At 41.0% G+C, this 21396-nt stretch overlaps 1 protein-coding gene across 1 annotated transcript in view; it reads left to right on the top strand.

Moving 5' to 3' along the window:
• MCPH1 (microcephalin 1) overlaps positions 1–14117 on the top strand; it is a 137809-nt gene extending 123692 nt beyond the window's left edge. Inside the window, exons 13-14 of the mRNA XM_054980151.1 lie at positions 11825–12062; positions 13321–14117. Coding sequence (XP_054836126.1) covers positions 11825–12062; positions 13321–13382 — 300 coding nt within the window. The 3' untranslated portion in view covers positions 13383–14117. The remainder of the gene's footprint in view (positions 1–11824; positions 12063–13320) is intronic.
• The last annotated feature ends 7279 nt before the right edge of the window (positions 14118–21396 follow it).

The following is a 21396-nucleotide window of genomic DNA, read 5'->3' on the forward strand; positions in this document are numbered from 1 at the left end:
ATAAAACAATGTTGTTGATAAAATCATCTTTGGGAAAAAGTTTCCGTTAACCGCCTCAAAGGTCCTCCAGACCTTAACCATTGAGAACGCCTGTGGCTCAGTGACAGAGCATGCAGAAGGTCCCAGGTTCAATCTTCAGCATCTCTAGCTAAAAGGATCAGATGGTAGGTGATATAAAAGATCCATACCTGAGACTCTGGAGAGCCACTGGCAGTCTGAGTAGTCAATAATGACCTTGATGGACCAATGTTCTGATTCAGGATACAGAAGCTTCGTATGTTCATTTATGATCATATAACCAGTCCTCTGTAGGACATCAATGAGGGGAGCCTTCAAGTCTCCAATGGGAGGGAGTTCCAAAGCTCAGGGATAACGGTGGAGAAATTATTTTCAACATGCCTACCAATTTTAACTCCTGCAAAGTCAGCATGTAACCTTTTACTGGTCTTAACCTGTTATCTATCATTTGTAATAGATAACTGCAAGTCTGGGGTTTTTTTTCCCCCTTGAGATTCCTATAAAATAGTGGGAGCATATATGATTTGGAACAATAGCTGCTCACTTTCACTTGCTTGAGATTTTTCATGTGTCTTCCCATCTTCAGCTATTCTCTTATTTCTCTGTGGCTTACTCATTCACATGTCCATCATTCCTGCACCTGGCATGTGCTTTGCTAGCTTAGTTTCCGGTGTGTGATCTAAGCATACTTCCTCCTCGGAATGCCACAATGCACAAAGATATGGATCAGTTTCCCCCACTGACATGAATAGTTAAGCCACTGCAAGTAGAGTAGTTCCATGTGCAAATCAGAAAAATTGTACCTGAAATAGATGACTGGATCAGGTAAGAATATCCACATCATCTGAAGGAAAGTACTTGAGAACAGCATTAATTAAATAGCATTAATTCAAATGAAAATGATCTGATCCTTGCTTTCATAACCAGTTATCATTCAGGATTGTTCCCTTCAGTGTTATCATTTGGCCGCAGAAAAATCACAGGTTTAAACTAACAGAATTGTTCCTGAATAGGACATTAGATTGTTATAACCCAAGTATATTTCAAAACACAAGATATTTGCACATACTTCCCAGTTTTATGTTTTCAGGTGTATTTATCTAAAAAAACCTTCACGACAGTGGTGACTATCCAGCCAAGCAATGTATTGATGTAGGGAAGAGTGAAAAAGCTGCAATGGAGACAAAGAGTTTGTTGCCCCTAAGAGCTTCTTAGGGAAGAGGTCTCTATGAAACTCTGTATATACATAGTATGCTGTATAAATATCAAAATAATGGTTTTATATATACTGGGAGCATCTCTGTCCTCCTTCACTGTACAAACTGCCTCATCCTATCAGACTCTTTAAAGCCAATAAAGGAATTGACTAGCTCAATGTTCTTTCAAATGTTTGCAGTGTCTGTGATGAATGATGCTTGTTTTTCTGCGCTCTTTAATTAGACTGTTTCTACATTTGCCAAAGAAAATGCTGGAATGCTGACAAAAACTGAAATTGTAGGAACCAGTCTTGATGTAAGAGCTTATTTGTAAAGGAAGCACAACTTGTTTGGTATTTTATTGAAACAGGAAGTTCAGCAACCCATACACAGGAGTACAAAAAATTCTCAGGTGCTAGTTGAGTCATCTGTTGTTGAACGTAATCACATTCTCCCTGATTTGCTTTTAAACTTTACTTTTAAAAGAGGAAGGAAATTATGCACCGCTTCAGGATTAAGCATCAATTTATAAATCTGTCTGCTGAGGGCAATCTGGGCTCAAGTAGTTCAACAGTATAAGCACTGTGGACTGCTGGGAGATGCTTTTGCATTTTAATATACTAGTTTAATATACTAGTTTTTGGAATACTTGCAATGGATGCAGAGTTAGAGCACATATAATAAATGTTATTAAATTCCACCACTTTTCAGAAGTACCAGCATTGTTCAGCCCATTTGCAGTTGTAGCTGTAATATTTATCAAACCTATGATTCCAAGACTGGGAACAGTTCACCAGTTCTCCTCTTGTACATAGATTTCCACCTGCCTTTGCTTCCTAGCCTAACCATTATACTGGCTGTGATGCTAACACTAACTGGTTGGCTTTAAACCTCAGTATGAAGCTGGCTTGCAAATTCTGGTTAAAGGTAACAATGGTTTATATGAACCTTGGAGCAGGCATAATGCTACAATAGTGAAAAGAGATGGGAGGGATGATGAGTTCTTTGTAAATTCCCTCTGAGAATTGTGTTTCCTTCCCATCTGTTCCCTTGAGTTTCAAATTCTAGCATTTAAAACTCAAGTGATGCTGGAAAAAATCTTGTTTGGCATTCTGTAAGATACTAGTGGGTGTGTTAAAGGCATTTCAGCTAAAATTAAATAATAAAGAATGTACTCTGCCTGTGCTTTTAATAATTGTAGTTTGTTTTAGATAGAACAGAAGGTCTAGCATAATGCATATTTTTGGTTAGTAAAACAAAGAGTGACTCGTAATATAGTATTACATTTATGATGAACTAACAACCCTGCTTGGGAAAGAAATCTTTAGGGAGCTCATTTGCCAGGGTTTTGCTTTCAACAATCTTTCTCTGATACTGTTATTCCTGGAATAAAAAGGAATTTTCAGTACAGCGGCACAACAACATACTAACATTACCTGGCTGGTACAGCAAATGTGAAGACAACATTGGACCTAGCTCCAGAATGCAGTTGGCTCCAAAGAAACATGAAACTAGTTCGATGAACCCAAAGGGCATTTAAACAGCCATCCATTTGCTGTATAACAGACAGCTTGGGAAATCAAGTGAGATTTCAGTTCTGATACAGCATGAGGGGCAGATGTTGAAGAAGAAAAATGTCACCAGTCACACTGGAAAATCCCAACTCCTTTGCATAAGCTTCAGTAGCTATCTGGCTCCTAATCAAAGGAATGTGGCATCTTTCAAAATGAGGGTTTGTTCAAAGCAATACAAATTGACTGCCATTTAAAGTTTATTTTGAAATATAGCCTGATCAGTAAAGTCAGTAGTTAGCATGTATTTGCCACACAAATGAGAGGAAGGGAAGGAGGAAAACAGAAGAAGTCCTTCTCTACTTCTGCCCTCCCCTTGAGGTACAAGAAAAATGTTCAATTATGAAAGGTCTCCCTTCTTCCCCTTCAAATCACCCTATTCTGCCAGAGGAACATTGATTTCTGCTTGCTTCCCTTCAGCCTTGAACCTAAAGGGGGAAAATAGGGCCTGGATGAGGTGCACCCTAAGGCCTATTTTCTTTCTAGCCCAACTCCCCTCCCTATAGAATTCTCCCTTTAGAGAAAAGGCAGTCTGCCATCCAGCTTAAAGGGCACAGGGAACAGGATCTCAGAGAACGGTTTATTCCTTTCCCAGGATCTTTTAAAGAGCAAATAAATGGTCCACCTTTCAGTACAAAGGACCAAAGCAGAGAGGGATATTAACATTAGAGAACTGATACCTTCTTGCATATGTTGTCCCAGATTACCACATCCCCTTGGTGTACACTTCAAGGGAAATGGAGACAGCAGCTTCAATAGGATCTCTGCAGCCCCTCTGTTTTGGGGAGACATTTCATAACTTCAGCTGAGGGGCAGCAGCATCTGTCCAGAGAGCCAGCCCCATGGAACTTGGAAGCATTGTAAGAGATACGAAGGGGGAGGGTAAATGGAACAAAATCTCATATAAATGGTTCCATTGTAGCTGAAATGCTCTTTAGATAATGTGGAAGGGAATTCAGCTACTCCTACATTCAAGCTGCCGCTTTCATTTTCCCACCTACTGTCATTCTGAGCATCCTCACAACTGTATCACAATTGGTGAAAGCCATATGGCATCTGGTCATAGTGATGCTTTTCATGTTGTAGGCCACCTTGTTACACCCCCTTCTTATCTTGTTTTTCAACAGAACCTTAGAACTACGGGTCGTGATTTTTTTTTGTATTTGGAGGAATAATTAGATTATGCTAGACAAATCTTTGCCACAGTAACTATAGAATTGGGCCCAATTCTATAAATGAGGGAGAATGTTGGTGTTTTGTATATGGTGAGCAGTATCAATGCTCATCTCTCTCCCAGAGCTGATACATTTGACGTTTTTAATTCATTAATGATTGTTTTATTTCACTTTCATGTTAATGGTTAAAAAACAATTAAATTTTTTAATTGTTAATGTTGCTATGTGCAAAAGATTTTTTTTAAAAAAAAAAAATCTTAGTCCTCTGTGTTTTAGACCTGTTTAGAATGTGGGTAGAAATAATTCTTTTCTGTTGAACCTTGCAGCGCAGGAAAAAGTGATTCAAACATCTTCAAGCATGACATTGAATATCTGCCAAACAGTAGATTCAGCTGCCAAGCATTTTCATATAGTATTCCCACTGGAACATAGCCTTTCAGAGAAATGATTGTTGAAATTAACTTTTCTTATCAGTGTGTGAGAGAATTACGCCTTGTCTGCCAACACACAGTGTTAAACTTTTTTAGTCAAATTGTCTGCATTTTAGTTTCTTCTCCCTCCCCTTTCTTCATGGACATGAGATGCACTTGAAACCTAGAAAGAAAAGAGAAGATAGAGGGAGACTGCACTGAATATGACCCATCAGATCTCAACTAGAAATGGTCAAGTGATTGAAGTATGTTTGTGCTGGCGTTTTCCCCGTTTCACTTATTTGGGAAGACAGCCTATGAAATATGGCTCAGACTTTATTAAGTGCAGTAGTGCATGCAGAATCCTCATATAGGCTGTGAGTTAGAACCTATTTTGCTGTCAGTCAAAGCTTTTATTACCTTGTATCCTTGCCCTTCTGTTGGGGCACTTCACATAAAATGTTTTTTACTCAGTGCAATCTGTATGTACAAGAGGGTATTTTATACACATTCTCTGATTTGGATTTGTGTGTGGTCAGTGAGGTGGTAAGCACTGATAGTACTGACCATCTGTTTGGAGAGTGTTGAGGAAATCCATGTGTGAGAGACTATCATGGTTTGTGGAGTAACTGATGCTTCATGTTAGGGCTCAGCCTCTACTGACTTCAATTAAAGGATCTCAGCAGGTGGGAACCTAGTGATACTGATACCTTAGGAGCTGCCACAGTCTTTGTAGATATTTAGGTGGATTGCAATACAAAGAGTTTTATCTCTTTGGAGGGTGATTTAGGTTGAACACATGGAGTGTAAATATATGAAAATTAAATAGCTGTAGTTGTGCACACAGTTGCATAAGAGGGTAATGGATGGCACCTTGCATACAGAGTTTTTTAAAAAACCAAAGTGATAGGAGTGTAGCTTTAAGGAATGGATGTTGCTAGACAACCACAACAGTTTTGCCAGTCAGGGAGAGGGGACAGAACCCTTTCCAGCCCAGTGACAACAACTGAACAGATTCCCACTACCTGACTTGCATTACTTACCCAACTGGCTCCTTCCTGCAGTTCAACGCTAGCCACTCCACAAAAGCCAGTGCGATGTAGTGGCTCAGTGACCTTGGGCCAGTTACATATTTTCAGTCTGATTTACCTCACAGGCAGGGGTGGATTGGCCATTAAGAGCACCAGGAAGCCTTCCCATGGGTTGATGACCTCCCCCTCCCACCTGGACCAGGCTAGCCTTGTTACAGAAGGGGAAGGGCCTGAGCTGCCCAAATTCCACATAAGGCAGGGTAGGCAATGCTCAGCATGCACAAGGAGAGGGCAGCATACTGCAAACCTTCCTGAGGTAGGGCAGACTGAAGCACCAGCACCCAGCGCCTGGTGACAGTGCCCAGCTGGTCCCATATGAGGCGAGGGAGGCATGGGTGCCTGGCACAAAGTGATAGAGGTGGGAGTACCCAGCTCAGCATGCACAAGGTAAGGGAGGCTGGGGCACCTGGCTCAGTCTGAATGAGGCAGAGGCACCTGCTTTGGCCCACCCCACACAAAACCAGAGAAATGGTGCCCAGTCTGTCCAAACGCCATAGGGTGGGCTCACCCAAGCCCTGTATGCAGTGAGGTGACCTGAAGTTGAGGAGGCAGATAAAAGGTAGATTGGTTGGTGGTTTGGAAAGAAAAAAGGAAGCAGAAAAGCATGAAGATGTGGAATTGCCAGGAGGAAGGAAAGAGGAAACAGTATGGGAAGGCAGATAAAGGGAAATATGGGGTGCCCTTGCAATTCCTTACAGGCTCTCCACTGTGCAATTTGGTTTGGCCCATGACCAGCACCACAGAATTGGGCCCTAGTTTTCTTGAGTAGAGGCTGGCAGAGGAAAGGATAGAGGGAAAAATGAAAACGGGCAGAGATAAAGGTAGGTTGGCTGATGAGTGGGCAGAGAAGGAAGTAGGAAAAGAGGAGAGGTTATGTGGGCTTTCAGATGATGGAAAGAGTAAATAGTAGGGGAGGAGGAAATGAGATGTTTCCCACAAATCCTTGCAGGTTCCTGCTTGTTCTTGGGTATTGTTATTAATATTCAGAGAGACTATATCAAATGAAATTACAACTAGACATGGGCACAACCCCAAAAAAATTACCGAACCAGAGGATTGTGGTTCGGTGCAGACCACGATCCTGAATTCCTGAACAGCAATGAACATCTCCCATTCCCGAACCGAATCGTGGAGGCCACAGCAGAGGGGTGCTGGAGCTTGGCCCCAGAGCCAGGCAGCATCCCCAGAACCAGAGGAGATGGATCCCTATCCACCAAAGCCAAGCACAATTGTACTCTCTCAGAGCCAAGCTACAAGTGACGCCTGACACAGGTTGGACACTTGTCAGCTTCCCTCAAGTTTTGATGGGAAATATAGGCATCCTGGTCTTGCAGCTGTAATGGAGAGCCAAACTGTAAAACCAGGACGCCTACATTTCCCATCAAAACTTGAGGGAAGCTGACAAATGTCCAACCTGTGTAAGGCGTCACTTGTAGCTTGGCTCCCAGTCTCTCTCTCCAAAGGCTAGCAAGTGGCAAGCAAGAGCTCTGTCACACTCCACTGCTAGCAGAAAGTGAAACCCAGCCTGGGAGCCCATGGCTATTTTTCAGCATGGGTCCCATTCAGCAACACAGGAGGTCTGTGTTTGGCCATCAGAGCTGCTTATCAGGGTTTGCAGGGATGAGATTGGAGTGCCCATGGCTACAGAATGCCCCCTTCCCCCTCCCTCCCCTGGGTGTCTTCTCCCAACTTGTAACTGCTTTGCTGCTCCGTGGTTGGAAGGAAGCCCTGCTGATCAAGGAAAGCTGGGCTTCCATTTGGGTTTCCAGGGCGACAGAAGGAGGGCAAACAAAGCTCAGGCATTCCCCTGGCTCCGTTGCCAGGGGAATAGATTGCTGGCGCCTGAGTGTCTGGCTTCCTGAACTGAGCCCGAATGCCCCGAACCGGCCCTCTCCCGACCGCTGGTTCGTTGGCCGTGGCCGATCACGATCCGCCGGGTCACGATCGCGCGATCGCCATTTTCGTGGGTTTTTGACGTTCGTAATGCGGTTCGTGCCCATCTTTAATTACAACCTTATTTTTAGTTAGCTCACAGTAACAAGCCGAAACAGCAACCTCCCAATGTATACAGTCTCTTTCATGCCAGCCAACTCTGTGGGTTTAGTTCTCTTTCCACTTATATCCTTCTCATAACGTCTCTTTAACATAGACCAACGTCTCAGAGCAATTAACACAGAACTTAGTTCCAATAAGACCACATCTAGTTCTCCATCTGTTTTAAACCATATTGAAATCCATTTTAACCTTTCAGCTTTTGGTATGGCAAACCCACCTTTATTCCATTTTCCCTGAGTTGCTCTAGGTTCATTCTAGGTTTTCCCCCCCTCCTATATAAATTCATTATACACTTCTTGCTAACCTTATAACAATTTCTCTCATATGGATACTGGAACATTCTGGAGTAGAAAAATCATTTTGGGCAACAGTACCCATTTTATAGCATTAACTCTGTCCAATAGGAACAACTATAATGTTGCCCAGAGAAAATAATATGGCTCTAGTCTCCTTCATCAGTGGATCAATTGACCTGATACATTACCAGATATTTTATTGATTTAGGATCATCTTTCATGGTTTGCAATAGACAATTGCAAGTTTTGCTTTGGTTCCCCCCCCCCCGGTTGGGATTAGTGAAATGCCTGTAAAATAGTGAGACCATATATGATATGGAACAATAGCTGTTCTCTTTCACTTGCTGCTCACTCTCACGTCTCTATTTCCAGCAATTCTCTCATTTCTCTGTGGCTTTCACATTAGCACAGCTATCATTCCATGATACCAACTTGCTTTGTTAATTTAGTGCATACCTAGGTTCTTTAGCAAGACATCAGATTTCTGAACATTCCATTTATATTCTGACACTTGACTACAGGCTTCTGTTACCATTTTCAATGCCACACATGAATTTATAATATCTGTTATGAAGAGTTCAACATAGTCTGCATATAAACAAGAATTGATATGTCCTATTGTTTGGCTGATTAAGAAGGCTTATGACAACTAATTAATTAAGTTCTGTTCTCAATCCAGTTTCATTTGTTCTAATGTAAGTCTTTGAATTCATAGCACAGCTTGACTTCATGGCTTCGAACCTTTTAATGTTGGCATTTCCTGATTTGAGGTGTTTATTGTATAAAATAGAAGCTGTTTGTATCCATTTAATTTCCTTGTCACCTCAAGCACATTTCCAGTATAATAGTCGCCATTGTGAAAATAGAATGGCCTTTAATTACAACTAACCACCCACCCCCCAAGCTTTCAAGAACTGTGTTTGAACAAGCAAGAGATCTTTTTAAATCATGTCTTTGCAAATGTGTAAAACAGCAGGATAACAATCAAGCTACTTTGTATATAGGCTCCTTCTAAGAAAGGGTCTTAACTTAAACAGAGTCAGTTCTAATCAGCTTCAGCTTGGAAACTGCAGCTCCAGGCTAACAAAAGCAGAACACTTTTAGCACAAGGTCCCTTGGAATCTGATCTGATTATTAATTTTAGATAAACTAATGCTGGATTAATGTCTTTTGCGGATTGTTGTTCTTCTTTTAGATGGTGCTGATTAGCCTAAATAGGCAGCATGGGAGAATAGTAACTGTCTGTGATGGAAAAGAAATGTGGTTTTGAGTCATCAACGTTTCTATCAAGCTTGTCACCAGGCTCTCCTAACATAAGAAAAAACGTAATGCATTATATCAATTTTAACTTGACTGTTTAGCTGTTCAACTGAATCATATGTTTTCATGCTGAATAGAAATCTGTAGTTCATCAAAGCAATCCCAATTGTAGGCCTAGTGCATATGTAATACTGACAACCATGTCTGGGAACTCAGGAGTGGGCTATAGGCACTCTCTTCATCAATCTTTTTTTTACATGAATTCCCGTTCAATGCCTGGTCTTCACCATGGTTTACCATTACATGTGCATTTGGTCTAACCATTATTAATGCTGAGAAGGATTCTCTTTATAGACATGTTCAAACACCTGCTGGTTCAGCTACTTCATGATAATGTGTCACAATCATCGGAGCCCCAGAAAAAAAGTGATACCACAAGAAATATTATTGAAATACTTACAAAAGAGTGAACAGTAACAAGGAATAAATACAGTTCAAAATTGACTGAAAAATAATGTTAAAATACAATTATATACATTTAAATACAATAATGTTAAAATACAATTCAAAGATAACAGCTAAGGAATAACTAAGATAACAAGAATCCAGATGTAGTCATGCTTCAGAGGATTCTTCTTAAGTATACAAATAACTGTTTTTCTGACCCCTTATATCGATATTCACTTTTTTATATAAAGACAAGAGTCAAGAAAAGCTGAAGGACTTCATTCAAACATTTCCAGACTTCTAAGTCAAGAATCCATTAGTCCTCTGCATTGAGATTTTTAACAGCAGCCAGAGAAATAAAGCTCAAACAGACCAGAAGAACATCAGAAGAACTCTGCTGGATCAGACCAGTGGTCCATCTAGTCCTGCAACCTGTTTCACTCAGTGACCACCAGACGGCTGTTCTGGAGGGCCAAGGCCTTTCCTTGATGTTGCCTCCCAACACTGGTATTCAGAGGTTTGCTGGCTCGGAATAGGGACGTTCCTTTTAGTCACCAAGGCTAGTAGCCATTGAAAGACCTGTTCTCCATGAATCTGTTTCCCCTGATAAAGTCAACTGTACTCATAGCCCTACAATCACTAGCAATGGATTCCATGATTTGTTTACTGAAGAGGTTTTTCCTATTGTTTGGCCTGAATCTATTGCCCATCCACTGGATTCCCAGGTTCTAGTATTATGGGAGAAAGAGAGAACTTCTCTCTGTCCAGTTTCTTTGATCCATGCATAGGTATATATATCATGTCTCCCCTTTTTTTCTGAACTGAGAAGTCCCAAACTCTTTACCCTTTCCTCACAGGAAAGGTGTACCAATGCCTTAATCATCTTTATTTCCCTCTTCTGCATTTATTTCAGATCTACAGTATCTTTTTCTTATATATATATTTAATTGGACTAAATATAAAGCACTAAATATAAATATAAACTACTGTGTACAGTAGCTCCTACTGGATAGGTGTGCTTTGTTTAATATGCTGTGCCAATTTGCTTATGTTTTGTTTCAGCACTGTTTTCAGCTGTGTCAGATTTCTGCTTGTTTTCAAATTTCTGCAGTCTTTACTCGGTTGTATTATTTAGTGAATGTCTCATCCATTGATCATATTGACCCACGCTGTGAAATCTCCCTTGGGTCTCAGCAAGAAAAGCAGATTGTAAATAAATAAATACTTGTTTTTAAAATATGTTAACTTAATCATACATAACAAACTCCACAAACTTTCATCCATTCTTTCAAGTGAGGCACTAAAGATTTTTTTTTAATATCTTGCAAATAATAGCCGTGCTACCATAATTGAATTCAAAACAAATACATGTGATGTTTTTGGTATTGTAACAATACAGTTCAGTAACCAATTCTGGATTAAAACGGTTTACAATTTCAGGTCCATATGAGATTATATCCATTATCCAATAATTACCACTCAGTTACATTTCTACCATACATGAGAAAAGGTAGAAGTATTCTTGCCACAAAACCAGAGGTTACCCCAATATTATATATTTTACCAAGTTTATTTAGTGAGATAAGCTATCTTAATAATGTTTTCTGTTGTTACTATCATTTGTCAATCGGTTGGCTGGGCTCTCAGGGGCAGGCCCTGCCAGCAAACCTGTGGAGTCAGTCAGGTCTGCTAGCTAGGCTTAAATTGCCTAGCCACCCAGGTTGCTTCAGGCAGCCTTGGTTCTCAGCATTGATGCTGTTGGTGGGTTGCCTTCACTACCATCTCATAAGATTTCATAAACATCCTTGTAGCTTCATCACAAGCACACTGCCAACCTCACTCTAGTCATCTAAGCCCCCGCTTTATTCACCCTTGTCTCCTCAGCTCCCTGATTTATGGCTTAGATGCATATAAGGCTGAGCAAAACTGCTCAGAGAGCAGTTTTGGGGTAAATGGCAGGCTGGTTGAGGAAGGGGAAAATAAGGAAAGATCTATTCCACCAAGTCCTTTTGTGATATTTTAATACGTTGTTATGAATAGTTCCATAAAGAAGGCTTATATCAATATCAAAATACTATACTACATAAAATATTTTTTAAACATCAAGATTGTTCTGGTAGTGTTTAGAAAATTGTAAAACCTGTATCAAGCCACACAAATCTGGATTCATCTTAGCTCTACATCAGGCCTTATAAGTGATAACTGTTTTTAAACTGGAGACTATGAATTGGTTGTGTATCCTTTTATATATAGTACTGCTGAAATGAAAACATTTGGATTTTGTCTCTTTTTCCCTTAAATACAGATCTGCCGACTTCAACGACACCTATCAAATAGAGAAAGTCACCAGAAACTTTTTTCAGATCAGCCTGTAATGTTCATCTCTCTTACTAGCCAGCCACCCTTTGAGAAACTCTGTGAGCTGATACAGCTTTGTGGAGGAAGAATATGTAAAACTCTCCGTCAGGCTGAACTCTGCATTGGAAAATGCAGGGTTGGAAAGCATGCAGAGATACAATGTTTATCAGAAAAATGGATATTGGGTAAGAGAAAGCCTCTAAAATTCTGCCCATGTTTGATCTTATAGCCATCTTCCTCAGTTTGCTCTGCTATTAACTGAATTATATTATGCTCCCTTAAGACTGCTTTGCAAAGTTTGTTCCTCCAAATTCTCCAATATATGAGAAGCTCAGTTTCCTCAAGAACCACCTGTTAGCCTGCTCTCACTTAATAATAGTATAAATTAAGTGGCATGTGGATATTGTTTGCAAGGCTTTCTGTAACCATCAAAGTACTTATTGTACCCTCTGTGATGAGGGAAACTGCTGGGGATAGATCCACGTACTAGATGTGGTTACGGGAATTTGGCCAAGGAGAAGCTGAGGCCGCTTGCCTTTCCAGGAAACTGCTGATGTGGGCTAGTGCTTGCTGTTTTAACTATCGCAGTTCTTCCGTGGGTGTGCACACTACTGACACAGATGCTTCTCTCTGCACATTGAGATTAAGAGTAGGTCACGGGGTCACAGTACATAAACATGAATGGCCAAACCCAGGAATCTCATAATTATTTAAATGCGTGGGATCTCCTTTAATGCTGGATATGGAATACACTGTGAAGTTAGTTCAGTATCTAGGGTGAAGAAGATGCCCTTTCAGTTGTCCACTGGATCTCCCCGTTTGTTCTTTGCAACAAAGAAGCTGCAGGGAGGAAGTGAAAAAGCCCAGGTCTAATCTTACCACACTACAGATAATGGGGTGCAGGGTGAAGGAGTAAGGACCAAGCAAACTCCATTAATTGTTGTTCTTGTTTTTCCAGCAGAACTATCCTTCACTGCCTAATACATGTAGAAGCTTTCATCTAGTTATTTCTTTATTAAAAATTAAGAGACAGTACATACTCTAACCACTGTATATCCTCAAATATATATTCAAAGCAGTGTTTGATCAGAGAGGATCCCAGTTCAAATGCTCTTTTGCCAGGAACTAGCCTTAGGCCAGGCACACTTTCTCAGCCTCAGTCCTTTAACTGGAACACGAACATGATAATATTGGCCTATCTAGTTGGGCTGATTACAACAGGATAAAGCATGGGGAAGTACTTTGAATGCTAAAAGTACTATATAGCCAGTTGTTGCATGACCATTTTGCTGTGTGGTAGACTAGATAGGGTGGATTGGTTATAGGATGAAATGCACAACTTAAGTATTAGGGACAATAACAGAGCCAAGAGATGATCTGTAAATTTCCAAATTGATATTCATGCTAAATAATCTCTCTTCTTCTTCTTCTTTTGCCTCCTAGATTCAATCATCCAGAATAAGGTTTGTCCTCTTGAAAGTTATATATTTCAAAACAAGAATTAGGAATTAAATACTCTGATGCTTTATTCTATAAATGCAATGTTTGAAACATTCTAGAAAGCCAAGCAGAATTATTAAAATATATACATAAAAACTCCATGAACCAAGAAGGGAAAGGAGCCAGTAAGTCTGAGACCCACAGTCGATCTCTCAATGACTGCTAAAAATAACATTTGAACAATCCCAGAATTGTGAGTTTGAAAATCACAGAGATAAGTGTGTTGATTTAGGTCTTGTATATTCATTGGATGTTGTACTGGACCACATACAGATTCATTTGATGTTTGTGAAGTCAGCATATAATTTTTGAAGATATCTCAGATCCTAGCAAATATTTTCGCTTTTTATTTTAAGAAAAGTTAGCCACTGCCTTTATATGAACTTTTCAGAGGCCAACAGAAAGCTTAACTGCAAATGATGAACAGACAACTACATGGACCCCTTTATTAGTAAGCAATATACCAGAGACTGGAATAGAAATATTTTAATATAATAATAAGTGACATGTGAACATATGGTTCCCAGTAAACAGTGGGATATGATTTTTACAATTATATTATTACCGCTTGTGTACTTTCTAGTCTTCTCATAAATGTTTTACACACAGAAAACTGTCATCACTAATTTATGTAACCTAACATTCCAAATTGGCTTTCTCATAAATTCTCTTGAAATGAATTTCAAGTTGTGTGTAATGCAACCTCTGGGGATAGCTGCTGTTTTTATTACCTACATATGTAAGAGATTTTACAGTGGAAGACTAATAAAGATATCTACAAGGTATTTAAAAGACAGTGTCTTGTCATTTCTACTTCAAAGGAAATTTTCTACTAGCTTGGCAGTTGTAGGGTAAATGTAGGGGAACAGTTTTTACACTTAGATCTTCTTTGTTGAAAAGTTCTGATATCATCTATTAACCAGAACATATATCTAATATTGCTATGTTATTTATCCATCTACAGGAAGCATAAAACCTCTCATTCTCTATTTTAAGATTCTGCAGATTTGGCTTTCTATCAAACCCCCCGCCCCCATTTTATTTTTCTAAACATGCAGCTTGAAAAAGATTTCTAGGTTCAGAGGCTAAGCAGTACTTGAAGCCGTTTCATCCGTCACAGAGCAACAAATCAAATTTGTCACCACTCTATTCTCAACAGGGTCTAGACTCTATCAAGGGCACATGTATAACACACATGTTTTTAAAAATCTGTTGGTTGCTAGTCACACATTACATTTTCAGATTTATAATCTAATGTGTGAAGTACCTCCTGAGTCTCTCCATAGATGGAGAAATAATGTAGTGTTAATTAAACTGAGAATTAATAACTTAGGGTCCTTTCACATTTTTGTTTGAACTTGGTTTTTATCCGTTGCTGCCCCAAATCAGTGTAAAGCAATGTGTCCCATTTGCATAGTGCCTGCTGAGCCAGACCCAGTTGCATAGCAGGGAATCTGCAAGGACATTCAGGGGGTGCCTCACTTTTCCCTGTGCCCACTTCTCCACACTGTTTTCTCTTTTCCACCTCCTGGCAGCCTCTATATGCTCATCTTTCCTTACATCCTTCTCTCCTTCAAACCCACTAAATAACTTACCTTTCACCTGCCCCCCAGCGTCACCTAAATTTACTCCATTTATATCCTGCCCTTTCTCCACAATGGGGACCCAAACCTGCTTACGTCATTCTCCTTGCCTCCATATTGTTCTCACAACAACCCTGAAAAGCAGGTTAGGTTAAGAGTGTCTAACTGACTCTAAGTCACCCAGTGAGCTTCCAAAGCACATCGGTGATTTGAACCTGGGTCTCCCGTATCCTACTCTGAAACTCGACCCACTATACCATGCTGGCTTGGAGGAGGGATTGCTGTTGAACAGTAGCAAGCAGCCAGGCCGGGGTGAGTTATGCAAGTCACGTGATATTAAATTGCCCAGTGGTTGCTTCTGGGCCTGGCCCCAATAAGTCTTCTCTCAAAGGCCAAAACAGCCCTGGAAAGGGCCCTGCCCCCTTCCCCTTCCTTTTCCTATCACAAACCAAGCCTGAAATACTGGCTAAACTCTTATAGGTGCCTAGCAATAGCTACTGAGGGCATTTGATTCTTAAAGGGATAGGTGCTCATTTTCAGTTTTTTAAAAAACCTTTACCACCCCCAGTATATATTTTTTTATTTTCTTTTTTTTAGATTTCAGATTTTTCTGCAAACCTGGGGCATTTTTCAGGGGTGTAAGAAGATCTGTCTTGTCCGTTAATGGCTCCAATCTCTGGATTTAGGAATCCTGAGCTCAGAGCCACTTGGCTATTAGTATATGATACCCTGTTGTTCCCCCCAGCAGCTTACAACATCATTCTCCCCCACTTGCATTTTTATCTTCACAACAACGGCCCTGTGAAGCTGAGAGAGAATTAGTCCAATATCACCCGGTGAGCTTCCATGTCAGAGTGATGATTTGCATCTGGGTCTCTCGGATCCTAGTCCAGCACTCTAACCACCACATAACACTACAAGTTGGCCTTTGCCTACGCTGCCCCGTGGAGAGTTCCCCAAATCTATATGCATGATTTCTGCTTATAAAGAAATCTTGTTCTCATAAAGGGAGGAGATAAGCAGAATCATTGTATTATTCTATTTTATAAATGCAGAATAAGTTTATCCAGTAGTAGTTTGTGGGGAGAGTGGATTATAAATATAATTAATTAATTAGCTAAAAGCTTCCAAATGCAAATAGAGTCGTAAATCCTCTTCTGGCTCCACTAATAGTCATTCATCCCTTAAGTGTTGCCATTCTACAGTACTGCTGGCATGGCCACTGCCAAAAATTTAAAGCACAACAAGCCAATGGGCTGTACTGGTGACAGTACAGCCCATTGTACTGTCACCAGCTGTCTTGGTGCTCCAGAACTTCTATTCTTTAGCCATAAAGCTCTCTCCTGGGCATATGAAGCTGTATCAAAATCTGGACATGCAAAACTCCTAGCTTCTGCTGTTCGATACATACAGCCTGGGTCCTAAAAGTAACACTCATCCATGTTTTGTTAAAAGATATTTGTAGCTTTTAAAATAGACGTATATAAAGTCATCCTGTAAGTTGTAAGATGCAAAATTCTTAGCTAGTTTTTATTGGCACACACATGAATACTAATTCCCAATGGAGAACTCCATATTGGAATCTACTTTTTATTTCCTGAGTGAAAGCATTCCCTGACCTTTTGATTTTCTATGGAAAGGATAACTGGGCTGTAGGGCATACTTTGGTACTTCTCCATAACTACCATCCATAATGTTTCATAAAGACTGAAGGCAGTAGTACTTAACTTCCCCCCCGACTGTGCTGCTTGAACTGAAAAGACTGTTATCAGAAGACAGTGTGTCTAATTCCCTGACTCCTATGTTGTAATGAGGTCCCTTACATCATAAAACTGGGCCTAAAACAACTTCCTTCCATCCTCAGCAGCTAGTAATAATAATAATGAGACTGCCTGGGGATATTTGATGGTAATGCTGAAAGCTAATGATTGGTGGGTGGAACTGACATCTCATTTGTAGCAAATGGTTTTCCATTATGGAGGCCTACAAGCAGTATATATTTGGGATAACAAGCTTGTAAATGGTCACGCTGGTGCTAGTGCAGGGGCATCTGCAGTAGCTTTCCTGTGGCACAAATTGGTACGTGCTTTCATTTTCCGGCCCTGTTTGAGGCAAAACATTGGAAATCGTTGTTTCTTCAGTATAAACCATGTTTAAAACAGTTCAGATATTTGTGTGTGTCTTAATTTGAGATGCCTGGATCTTGCTAGATGGCCATTTGACAGCAATGCTGATTGTGTGAACCTAGGCTGATCATGAGAGGGAGGGCAGGAAGGGTTACATCAGTGGTTAGTTCTCATGTGACCCCTTCTTACATGCCCAGGGTAAGACCAATCACAACCTTAGGGACAGGTAGAAATTTTCCCTCAGCTAGTTTGGCTAGGGATCCTGATGGTGTTTTGCTATCTTCTGGGCATGGAGCAGGGGTCACTGGGGGTGTGAGGAGGCAGTTGTGAATTTCCTGCATTGAGCAGGGGGTTGGACTCGATGACCCTAGAGGTCCCTTCCAACCCTATGATTCTATGCTGTTGTTTATATTTTGAGCCAGGATGCTATCAAATTTAGTGAAAGCCTAAGCATTTAATAAACATTTTATATCCATTTGATCCATTGGAGAGCTTTTAAGGAAGCAAAGCCCAGTTAATCCAAACTTATGGTATGGGGTACCCTCACCACGATACTACTATATGTGGACATAAATATGGACAGTGAAGAAATCTGACAGGAAGAAAGTTGATTCATTTGAAATGCGGTGTTAGAGAGTTTTATGGATACCATGGATGACCAAAAGGATAAATATGTGGGTTCTAGATCAAATCAAGCCTGAATTCTTCCTAGAAGCTAAAATGATGAAACTAAGGCTTTCATACTTTTGGTCACATCATGAGAAGACAAGACTCACTGGAAAATACAATAATGCTAGGAAAAGTGAAAGACAGTAGGAAAAAACCAAAATGACATGGCTTGTTTGAATAAAGGAAGCCATACCCTCCAGTTTTCAAGATCTGAGCAAGGCTGATAATGATAGAATGTTTTTTGGAGGTCATTAATTCAGAGGGTTACTAAAAGTTGGAAGCAATTTGGACATTTTCCAGGGAAACAGCCAGCATGGGATAGTGGTTAGAATGTTAGACTAGGATCTAGGATTCTGATGTTGGATTCTCCACTTTGCCCCAGTAGGAGTGAGGAATTCTCACTCCCTTCTCCTGTTGCTCCCTGTAGCTCAGAATGGCAGCAGAATAAAAAAATTTTAAAATGCAGCATTGTGAGTGGAGTCACGTAACTTCCAGTAAAAAAACTGGGACATAGAGTAGCCCTAGAAATTGCCTATGGTTTTATCATAGAATTTTCAGCAATTCCTAGAGCTACCTGTGTAACTTTCAAGTTTTTTACAGGAAGTAACGTAACATTGCAGCTGGTGTCACCCCCCCCCCCCGTATCCTTGCCCACAGCCCTCCTGCCCATTGCCAGGCACTGCCTGGTAACGCTGTATGAAGGTAAATGGAGGAGGGGAAACCGATGTGGTGTGCTGCTGTATGTCCCCATTGTGGGGATTCTAATCTTCTCCTTTAGAGAGCTTGTTGTAGATACCTGCTTGTATTGCAATAGTTACAGACTAGAGGAAAAACATGGAGCAGTGCTTGAACTGTGTAACAATTGTTTAGAGAAGTACAGAAGTAGTTACAGAACTCATTATGACAATGGAAACCCTACCCACCCTAGACAAACCCCAAACTGGTTAGCAAGGTTTTCATTGCGTCAGTAGGAGACCAGTGGTCCTGGCCTTCTCAGATCTTAAGTTTACAGACGACATGAATCAAAGAAAATGTGTATGTGAGTGTGCGCACATGCCTGACATTCCAGCCTGTGGACAGGCCCTCCTTGGCTATTAGGATCTATGACATATTTATGTCAAGGAAATTCTCCCACCTTTGTCCAGGCCATTTCCTCCCTATTTATTTAGCCAGCCTTCGTCTGATATTTAGATGTAAATATCCTGTGTCCTGTACTGTACTGCAGATACATTTTCCAAATCTGTAAACATTTCTGATATTTCCTAAAATTGCCTCATCACAGAGTAAGCTCACTGCTTTCTTTATTTTCTGTATCAGTGTTGCACAATACTGAATGCCATTCTTTTTAACAACCTCCAGTGTTGCACACATTTCTTCTGTCGTTACCCAAAGCTAGGATATTCATTAAATAAATCAAGGATAATTCGTTTGTTAATTAGAGCTAGGATAAATGTTAAATATTTCATAAACACTTAATCGTTCCAACTTAGACTTGTATTTTGTGAAAAAGAGCAAGAGTCCAGTAACAAAATTAGTGGTAGGGTATGAGCTTTTGTGAGTCACAGCTCACTTCTTCAGATACCTGAACTAATTTTGTTAGTCTTATAGGTATTACTGGACTCTTGCTCTTTTCTACTGCTACAGATAGACTAACATGGCTACTCATCTTGTATTTTGTAAAGTGCTTTAAACACTTGCAGTGTGCTGTATGTATTTATAGTATCAAGAATCATATTTGTTTGTTTTACTTCATTTATAACCCACCTTTCTCGCCAATGGGTACCCAAAGTGATTTACATCAATCTCCTCTCCATTTTATTCTCACAACAACCCTGTGATGTTAGGCTGACAGCGTGTGAGACTGGTCCAAGGTCACCCAGTGAGCTTCCATGGCAGAGTGAGGGTTCGTTCATACCTAGGTCTCCCAGATCCTAATCCAACACTCAGCATCGGCGCCAGGGTTTTTGGCGCCGTCGGCTGGCCAGCGGGCCAGGCACCCGCACACACACCGGCCTGCGTGTGACGTCATCACAGGCGCCGCTGGCCCAATTGCTGTGGCGAGCGGCTGGGACGGCGCGCAGGTGGCCTCCCAGCTCTCCCGCTCGGTTGCCCTGCGCCGCCGCAGATGCCTGCCTGCGGCTGCTGCGCCTGGCCGGGGGCATGTGCTGGTGGCTGCGGCAGCGCGGGGCGGGAGGGCTAGGAGGCTGCAGCTCCATGGCGCGCACTCCCACCCCCTGCGCCTCCTCTGGCACCCCCTCCAGCATCCCGCACCCTGAGGCCACCGCCTACCTGGCCTCCATGGGCGCACCGACCCTGCCAACGCTCTAACCACTACATCACACTGGCTCTCTTGTAAGCTAGATCAGCAATGGAGCAATGGAGAAAAGAAACCCCTAAAGAGATAGGGTTTGATTTCCTTTGATTAACTGACTGATCAATTTACTTTATTTGTACCCCATTTTTCTCTCCAGTGGGGGCCCAAAGCAGCTTCCTTCCCTTCCCTTTCCCAAGATCATATTTTAATTGTACACAAAGATGGTAATTTCTGAGCTACAGGGCACCATGCAACTTCTTTATGGCACAAAATTTATATTTTTGCTGACATTGCCCAGGCAACACATACTCACTGAAAAGAAAAAATGTCATTAAAAGCAAGGGCTGGGAAGCAATGATGTTATTTTGTTCCCAGTAAATTTCATTTGTTTTTATAAAAGCAGTGGATATATATATATATATACTCCTCTGTAAAAGTAAAGGTTGGGTGATGACAAGGCAGTCAGTTGGATCCCTGGAAGAAAATTTGGACTTCACTTTTATCTCATTCCCTTTAGTGCATACACACAAGCAAATATTCCAAGAGAAGGAAATACCAGATTTTCCTACATTCTTCATCAGACAGAAGTATAAACTAGAGGTGGGCACAAACCAGGAAAATGGCAGTTCATTGTGGTTCAAGGCTCATCGCGTTTCACGAACCAAGAACCAGTATGAAATTGCCCGGTTCGCAAACCAGTTCATTTGGTTCATGAAATCATCACTTCTGGGGCAGCAGGTCTGCAGAAAGGCCCCCCTCCACTACCTAGGAAACTGATTGATCATCACCAGGCTGTCTGCAGTGATGAACCAAAAAACCAAACAAACAAATGGGGCTAAAAATCATAGTGGTTTGTTGCGAGTCATCAAAAATGCCCTCGATGAACCACTAGTTTGCAAACTGAAAAACAGACCAGTTTGTGATGAACTTTGGTTCGTATTTCAGTTCATGCCCATCTCTAGTGAAAACCTTAAGAATTCTATCTAAAACAAAGGGCTGTTTGACACACTTGTACACATCACTTGATGACGCTTCTTTAATGACAACTGAAAGTGTGAACTGTTGCTGAAATCACCCATTCTTCCTGCACTACCCAGGAGGACTTCCATTGGTTCTGATAGGTGAAGCAACAAAGAATGATTGTGCACTGTCTGCCCCTTCAGTGCAGGGAACTTCATCATGTGGTTTTTCATCCATAAGGGTCCCCCAAACATAGGCATCATCTTTCTGAGGCTCACAGCTTGTAGCTAGGGGAAGCAAAAATCCACCTTGGCCAGCACCTGTCTGTGTGTTCACAATCCAGTTTATGGTGTCTGAAATGGCAGCA

This window comes from Eublepharis macularius, chromosome 1 (genome assembly GCF_028583425.1).
Source record: "Eublepharis macularius isolate TG4126 chromosome 1, MPM_Emac_v1.0, whole genome shotgun sequence".
Lineage (NCBI taxonomy): Eukaryota > Metazoa > Chordata > Lepidosauria > Squamata > Eublepharidae > Eublepharis > Eublepharis macularius.